Source organism: Crinia signifera, chromosome 5 (genome assembly GCF_055691185.1).
Source record: "Crinia signifera chromosome 5, ASM5569118v1, whole genome shotgun sequence".
NCBI classification, from domain to species: domain Eukaryota; kingdom Metazoa; phylum Chordata; class Amphibia; order Anura; family Myobatrachidae; genus Crinia; species Crinia signifera.
The window spans coordinates 13,731,447-13,740,341 of record NC_139221.1 but is presented as its reverse complement, the minus strand read 5'-3'; the positions used below and the strand labels follow the sequence as shown (position 1 = coordinate 13,740,341).

Sequence of the window (8,895 nt, the reverse complement as noted above, 5' to 3'; positions counted from 1 at the left end):
GAGAGACAGCTGCTGTGTGCTGAGCTGGAGAGAGAGACAGCTGCTGTGTGCTGAGCTGGGGAGAGAGACAGCTGCTGTGTGCTGAGCTGGGGAGAGACAGCTGCTGTGTGCTGAGCTGGGGAGAGACAGCTGCTGTGTGCTGAGCTGGGGAGAGACAGCTGCTGTGTGCTGAGCTGAGGAGAGACAGCTGCTGTGTGCTGAGCTGAGGAGAGACAGCTGCTGTGTGCTGAGCTGGGGAGAGACAGCTGCTGTGTGCTGAGCTGGGGAGAGACAGCTGCTGTGTGCTGAGCTGGGGAGAGACAGCTGCTGTGTGCTGAGCTGGGGAGAGACAGCTGCTGTGTGCTGAGCTGGGGAGAGACAGCTGCTGTGTGCTGAGCTGGGGAGAGACAGCTGCTGTGTGCTGAGCTGGGGAGAGAGACAGCCGCTTTGTGCTGAGCTGGGGAGAGACAGCTGCTGTGTGCTGAGCTGGGGAGAGACAGCTGCTGTGTGCTGAGCTGAGGAGAGACAGCTGCTGTGTGCTGAGCTGGGGAGAGACAGCTGCTGTGTGCTGAGCTGGGGAGAGACAGCTGCTGTGTGCTGAGCTGGGGAGAGAGACAGCTGCTGTGTGCTGAGCTGGGGAGAGACAGCTGCTGTGTGCTGAGCTGGGGAGAGACAGCTGCTGTGTGCTGAGCTGAGGAGAGACAGCTGCTGTGTGCTGAGCTGGGGAGAGACAGCTGCTGTGTGCTGAGCTGGGAAGAGACAGCTGCTGTGTGCTGAGCTGGGGAGAGACAGCTGCTGCTGTCATATTTCTCCCCTCTTTGTGTGCGAGGTGGAGCCCGCACAAAATATGTTTTTTTTTTTCATGGTGCGTGGCCACGCCCCTCCCAAAGACCCCTCCCGAGGCCACGCCCCTCCATTTTACGGGCACAGCAGATCTGTCGGCACCCCTGTGCTCACAGTTGAGTGGTATTGTGTGTGTGTGTGTATGAACGTGTGTTAGGAAATTTAGGATATATAGATGTAAGCTCATTATCAGCGGTAGCACACAACTGCAACAACTGCAACAACTGCATGGATCTAATTCAGATGCGGTCACAAAATGGCTATTGTGTGCAAATCAGTGGCTGTTCCCTTATTACTGTGCATGTGTCTAAGCTGCAGTGTGCCCACGTGCAGTGAGTGAATTGCAGTGGTGATCACAGTGAGGGATTAATCGCACAGTGAGTGACAGGTAGTCTGCTTGGGGATGGTCTGGTAAACGCAAGCGAGTCATGGACGTTTAGATGGTGTTGTTGGTGCCAGGGCCGGCGCCACCACTAGGCAAATCTAGGCATTTGCCTAGGGCGCCGGCCACTGGAGGGCGGCATTTTGCCCCCCGCCGCCCGGGTACCTGTCCTGCGGCGCTGTGTATTTAAATCTGGTGGCGGAGGCAGCGGGGGTCCCTGCAGTCCATTAGAAATAACGAGCGCTATCCGCCGGGCTATGCGGAAGCACTTCTGTTGTGAAAACACTGGCAGCACGGTGCACGCTGATCTCAGCCAATCAGCATGCGGCCAGTGTTTCCACAACAGAAGCGCTTCCGCATAGCCCGGCGGATAGCGCTCGTTATTTCTAATGGACTGCAGGGACCCCCGCTGCCTCCGCCGCCAGATTTAAATACACAGCGCCGCAGGACAGGTACCCCCCCCCCCCCCCCCCCGGCACCGGGGCGCCCCCACCCCGACTCGCCTGGGGCGCTCCGGTGCCTTGCACCGGCCCTGGTTGGTGCGCATAAATGATCATTTGTGATCTTACTGGCTACTGGAGAGTTATCTGCACCGCAGGAGACCAGCTCAGCCTGCACATCTACAGAGGCACTCAGACTCTGCAACATAATGTGATGGTACCGATGTATCGGCAAATACACGTCACATACTAGCTTATAATCGCAAATGCATACAGCAAAAGATAGCAATGGCAGCAGCAAGAACAACCGCACCTGAACAAGCCTCTCTTATGGGGCGAGATGTATCAAATGGAAAATGCGGTAAAACCCCGGTTTTACCGCATTTTGCAATGTATCAAAAATGATACCGCAGGGCAGGGTATCGCCACCTTTGGGTGGCAATACCCTATAGAAGCCTATGGGCTTCTTTTCGCCGTCCGCCGCCGCCGCAAACCCGCCGCCTCGCTGACCCCCCCATCTGGCTTACCTTCCTGAAGGGTCCTCCTGGACCCCGGAAGGTAAACCCCTCCTCCCCCTAGTGACGCAGCCGGACGTCCTTCCGGCTGCAGGGGGGAGGAGGAGGCGCCGGGGACAGCATGCATAGCTGTCCCCGGCGTTAGGGGAGAGCGTGGCGGCAGGGAGATGACGGAGACCCCCCGCACACTAGAGTACAGGTATCGCGGGGAGGCTCCGTCACTGCACCGCGATGCCAGCCACATATGTTACATATGCGGCAGCATCGCGGCGGGGGGGGTGGGGGGGGGGGGGGGCGGCGATGTATTTTAATACATCCCGCCCATGGTGTGTACACACGGTGAGATTCCCTTGCTATTCGACTTAAGATTCGAGTGCTATACAATCTTTGCTATCTCTGTACTTTTTACATACAATTCATACACTCAGCACTATATCGTCATTGCTGCCCTGTCTATCTGAGTTTCCATTTGTGCTGTCACGGGAGCGCGCATCGGGAGCGCAAGGTAAAAAACCTGAGTGATCTGCATGCGATTTTGACTATATAGTTTAATGCTGGATTGTTCTGTGTGTACACAGTTGGGTAAGCAGTGAAATCCATCCGCTGACAGAATTGTGCGCAGGTTTGAATTCCACGCTGTGGATAATGACTTATGGCAGAGTGACACCGCAGATTCTTCTGCGCACATCAATGGGACGGGATGCAAAGGTAGTGATAAGCCGCATACACACACTAGAGGATATAGTGAAAGATATCGCTCACTACGGGCTTCTGAGCAATATCGTTCCCAATACCATCGAGTGTGAACACTCAATATCGTTAATAACCTGCGCTCCCCACGTCGTTAACAATGATTGTCTTCTGAACATGCAGGTCAGTTTGACTATAAAGCAAGATGACCTGCATGTTAAATGGGTCGGTGAGGTCACTGACCGTTATATAATTTAATTCATTACGTAAACTCGATTTTGGGACTCGTGGCCGCGGCCAATATTGTTCACTAGGTGATTCATCGCGCCCTACGGGCGCTCTTCACACCGTCGTAAGGGGCTGCGCCCCCTTAATTTGTGAACGTTTGTATATGAGAAATATGGTTAGAATTGTATGAAAGATGCCCTGTATTGCAACTTAGGTGTCCGCGAATCGCGGGAGGGGGGGTCGCGGAGGGTGCCGCGAATTGCAGGAGGGGGGGTCGCGGGGGGTGCCGCGAATTGCAGGAGGGGGGGTTGTGGGGGGGTGGATGCTGCGAATCGCGGGAGGGGAGGGATTGCAGAGAATCGCGGGAGGGGGGTCGCGGGGTGGGGTGCCGCAAATCGCGGGAGGGGGGTTACGGGGGCGGGGGTTGCGGCGAATCATGGTAGGGGGGGTCGCGGGGGGTGTGCCGTGAATCACGGGAGGGGGGGTCACGGGGTGGGGTGCCGAGAATCGCGGGGGGGGGGGGGTGTGTGTGCCGTGAATCACGGGAGTGGGGGTGGTGGGGGGGGTGTGACGCGAATTGCCACAAGAAAAAATCAACACAGAAAGGTCAACACATGTAAATGTTGACATAAGTGTGGCACTTCATTGGTGTCCATGTCGACACATGAGAATGAATATGAAAATATTCAAAAAATGAAAAAAAAAACTTCAAAAACTCATGTCAACCTTTTTCATTGTCGACCATAGCCATGTCAGTGTTTTCCATGTGCAATTTAATTCTGGAGCTGCCGCGAATCACGCGGGGTGCCGCGAATTGCGGGGGGGGGGGTCGCGGGGTTGGGTGCCGCGAATCGTGGGAGGGCGGGGTTCACAGGGGTTCCGGTGGGGGGTTGCCGCGAATTGCGGGAGGTGGGGGGTCACGGGGGTGCCGCGAATCGCGGGAGGGGGGGTTGCGGGGGGGTGTGACGCGAATCGCCACAAGAAAAAATCAACACAGAAAGGTCAACACATGTAAATGTTGACATAAGTGTGCCACTTCATTGGTGTCCATGTTGACACATGACAATGAATATGAAAACATTCAAAAAATGAAATAAATCTTCAAAAACTCATGTCAACCTTTTTCATTGTCGACCATAGCCGTGCCAGTGTTTTGCATGTGCCATTTAATCCTGGGGCTGCCGCGAATCGCGGGGGGTGCCGCGATTTGCGGGAGGGGGGGTTGCGGGGGGTGGGTGCCGCGAATCGCGGGAGAGCGGGGTTCATGGGGGTTCCGGTGGGGGGTTGCCGCGAATTGCGGGAGGGGGGGGTCGCGGGGGGGTGCCGGGGTGCCGCGAATCGCCGGAGGGGGGGTTGCGGGGGGTGTGACGCGAATCGCCACAAGAAAAAAATCAACACAGAAAGGTCAACACATGTAAATGTTGACATAAGTGTGGCACTTCATTGGTGTCCATGTCGACACATGAGAATGAATATGAAAATATTCAAAAAATGACAAAAAAACTTCAAAAACTCATGTCAACCTTTTTCATTGTCGACCATAGCCATGTCAGTGTTTTCCATGTGCAATTTAATTCTGGAGCTGCCGCGAATCACGTTGGGGGGGGCCGCGAATTGCGGGAGGGGGGGTCGCGGGGGTGGGTGCCGCGAATCGCGGGAGGGCGGGGTTCACAGGGGTTCCGGTGGGGGGTTGCCGCGAATTGCGGGAGGTGGGGGGTCACGGGGGTGCCGCGAATCGCGGGAGGGGGGGTTGCGGGGGGGTGTGACGCGAATCGCCACAAGAAAAAATCAACACAGAAAGGTCAACACATGTAAATGTTGACATAAGTGTGCCACTTCATTGGTGTCCATGTCGACACATGACAATGAATATGAAAAAATTAAAAAAATTAAAAATAAATCTTCAAAAACTCATGTCAACCTTTTTCATTGTCGACCATAGCCATGTCAGTGTTTTGCATGTGCCATTTAATCCTGGGGCTGCTGCGAATTGCGGGGGGGGGGGGGGTGCCGCGAATCGCGGGAGGGGGGGTCGCAGGGGGGGTGCCGCCAATCGTGCAAGGGGGGTCGCGGGGGGGTTCTTTTTGCCGCGATTCGCGGGAGGGAGGTCGCGGGGGGGTGTTTTTTCCGCGAATCGGGGGGGGGGGGGGTCACGGGGGAGGGTTTGCCGCGATTCGCGGGAGGGGGGGGTCGCGGGGTGGTGGTTATGCCGCGAATTGCGGGAGGGGTCGTGGGGGGGTTCTTTTTGCAGCGAATAGCGGGAGGGGGGGTCGCGGGGGTGTTTTTGCTGCGAATCGCGGTAGGGGGGGTCGCGTGGGAGCGGGTGTTTTTGCCTCGAATCGCGGGAGGGGGGGGGGGGCGCGCGGGGGGGATGTTTTGCCGCAAATCGCGGGAGGGGGGCGCTCACCTGGTGGCTGTGGTGTAGCAGTGCTGGGCAACATGGGAAGGCAGTGGGTGTCTGGCACTGTCTGTGGGCTCACTGGGCTGGTTCTCTGTCACATACCTCCCAACATGACCCTCTCCAGGAGGGACACAATGCTCTGTTTCTAGACTTCCCCTTAATGTATGATTGCCATCACCTGTTTTAAACAGGTTAATTTCTCAGAAAGGTGTTCAGCACAGATGAAGGCAATCACACATTAAGAGGAAAGTCCAGGAACAGAGCGTTATAGACACAGACACCCACTTTGAGTGACAGATGTAGCCAAATATATAGGAGATTGTTCATTATATCAGCCGGGGCCCCTCTCCTTTAGTGTGTATGGGGCTTTAGACAACAACCATTAAGCTGGCCATACACTTATATGATTTGGGCACTTTCAACCCTATTTCGATGGATTGGTCCGAGAAATCGGGTGCAAAGTGTCAAATCGCATGTGTTTAATCTCCGATTTCGGTCTGATACGCGGCAGCGGTGAAAATACAGTGTATCGTATGCGATCCTGCTGCCCTGCGAAGCTGCCGAGGAGTTCAAGGGAAATCGCGTGTGACTTCACGCATCCGAGAAGTCGCACAAGTGTATGGGGTGGGCGTTATTCACTATACACAACGGCTTATATAGCGCCGGGTGCCGGACGGGCTCCCGACATTCGGGATCCCGACAATCATTTACCCGACGTCGGGATCCCGACTGTCAAAACGCTGACAGCCGGGTGCCCGACGGCCACCCGCTATTTTCCCTCGTGGGGGTCCACGACCCCCATAGAGGGAGAATAGAATAGGCGGCTCGCGTAGCGAGCCACCGTGCCCGCAAGGGGCTTTTTTGCACTCGCCATGCTGTCTGACTCTGGTCAGTCGGGATCCCGACGTCGGGATAATGACTGTCGGGATCCCGACTGTCGGAGTCCCATACCACACCCATAGCGCCATCCTGCAAATGTGTGGCAGCATGACCGTGACCTGTCTCTGTGTCGCTAACAGTCACTTGTCTCTGTGCCACTAACAGTCACTGTCACATTTATTGCTGCCTAAAACAAACTCTAAGAACCTCCCAGCACTTGGACGCCTCCCACTCAGTCAATAAGCCAATAAAGGTGTCACCTGTGCTGCCAGTCCCCCTGCACCGCCCCGAGACACCTGTACTCACTGCAATGGGACACCACAGAGGGAAAAGGAAGAAGAAAAAGGGGAATAACTGTCATTTAATGATCTCTTCACATTGAGCACACTGACAAGGACAAAGTGGCCGCTTCTTGTGCTTGTCTCAGGCTGTTAGCTGCTCTGTACAATAAGCCTGATTGAGGTCATGCACACAGCCACTCTGTAAGCTGATCCCTCTCCCCTAAGCCACCAACCAGGCGTACATAGGGGCGCACACACACTGCATTCCTGTTATCCTGGAGCTGCTTCCAGCCTGAATGTGCTGCAGCCTGCACACAACTCACCAGAGGCTGAGAGGGAATACAGTGCAGCAGCAGCAGCAGCCAGTGTGCAGGGAAGGACCAGGACTGGCTACACCTTGGCATTTGCACACAGTGGATACTGACACAAGCACATGCACTGGTGCTGGAGTTATCACTGGGTTACAAGTGGATTTTCCTTTACAACTATTGCACAACTGGAAGGGACCCAGCAGATTTGTGTTATTTGTTCTGCACGTTGGCAGCCAGATGGCATCATGCGTCCTGCTTGCGCAAGTTGCGCTTTGCGCAGCGCTCCTGGGGTGCGCACAGTGCAACGTGCTGAGGAAAGCCGCAGAGGGCAGCGGAAGGAGAGCCAGCCGCATCCAGCATGGGCAGTGCACTTACACCTTCATCCTTCCTGAGCAAGAGGGCAACTGCCCGGGGGCAGCCACCACGGACCAGTACAACTCCAACTCCCTGCAGAGGGATGCCCCCCAAATGGAGCAGGACTTCCCCACCCAGAAGATCCAGCATCTGGAGCATGTGATGGAGAATTACACTCAGTGGCTGCAGAAAGTAAGTGTCCCGCTGTCTAGTGACAACGTGGGGAAGTTACTGGATCTTCTATCGACAGGATGTTTGTTTGTTTGTTTATCTTTAATGTATCAATAGTGACCATAGTATCCAATCACAGCGCAGAGTCCGGAAGGTGCAGTACAATGCTGGTGTCACAGCACTGTGCTGGTCACACTGTCACTGGGCTATAGTACATACAGTATGTATCACAGGGGTCGGTGCACCAGCATTGCCCCCAGCTACAGGGATTATTAATAATGTGCTAAAACATTGCATCTATTTATGGACCAGCTTCCCAGGGGACGTGCCAGCAACATACCTGGCATACATAACCAGGGCACATGGAACCTCTGCAGGAACTAATAAATCCAAATGTCTGAACAGAGGGAATCCATGGGGGGAGCTGCGGACAGGTCCTTATATCCATTGTAATCAGCCCAAAGTACAACTTCTACAGGCAGTGCCTACTTCATGTGTGTGCACTCACAGTCTGTGTAATCTCTTGTACAACTACGGGCAGTGCCCACTTCATGTGTGTGCACTCACAGTCTGTGTAATCATCACAAAGTACAACTATGGGCAGTGCCCACTTCATGTGTGTGCACTCACAGTCTGTGTAATCTCTTGTACAACTATGGGCAGTGCCCACTTCATGTGTGTGCACTCACAGTGTGTGTAATCTCTTGTACAACTACTGGCAGTGCCCTTCATGTGTGTGCACTCACAGTCTGTGTAATCTCTTGTACAACTACTGGCAGTGCCCTTCATGTGTGTGCACTCACAGTCTGTGTAATCATCACAAAGTACAACTAATGGCAGTGCCCATCATGTGTGTGTGTGTAATCACTTGTACAACTACAGGCAGTGCCCACTTCATGTGTGTACAGTCACCGTGTATGTAATCACTTGTACAACTACAGGCAGTGCCCACTTCATGTGTGTACAGTCACCGTGTGTGTAATCACTTGTACAACTACAGGCAGTGCCCACTTCATGTGTGTGCACTCACAGTCTGTGTAATCATCACAAAGTACAACTACAGGCAGTGCCCATCATGTGTGTGTGTAATCACTTGTACAACTACAGGCAGTGCCCACTTCATGTGTGTGCACTCACAGTCTGTGTAATCTCTTGTACAACTACGAGCAGTGCCCACTTCATGTGTGTGCACTCACAGTGTGTGTAATCTCTTGTACAACTACTGGCAGTGCCCTTCATGTGTGTGCACTCACAGTGTGTGTAATCTCTTGTACAACTACTGGCAGTGCCCTTCATGTGTGTGCACTCACAGTCTGTGTAATCTCTTGTACAACTACTGGCAGTGCCCTTCATGTGTGTGCACTCACAGTCTGTGTAATCTCTTGTACAACTACGGGCAGTGCCCACTTCAGGTGTGTGCA

The 8,895-nt window shown here is 54.3% G+C and overlaps 1 protein-coding gene across 1 annotated transcript in view; it reads left to right on the top strand.

Moving 5' to 3' along the window:
* The first annotated feature begins 6,639 nt into the window (after window positions 1-6,639).
* Window positions 6,640-8,895, top strand: part of ANGPT1 (angiopoietin 1) — a 240,888-nt gene continuing 238,632 nt past the window's right edge. Inside the window, exon 1 of the mRNA XM_083186694.1 lies at window positions 6,640-7,495. Coding sequence (XP_083042820.1) covers window positions 6,935-7,495 — 561 coding nt within the window. The 5' untranslated portion in view covers window positions 6,640-6,934. The remainder of the gene's footprint in view (window positions 7,496-8,895) is intronic.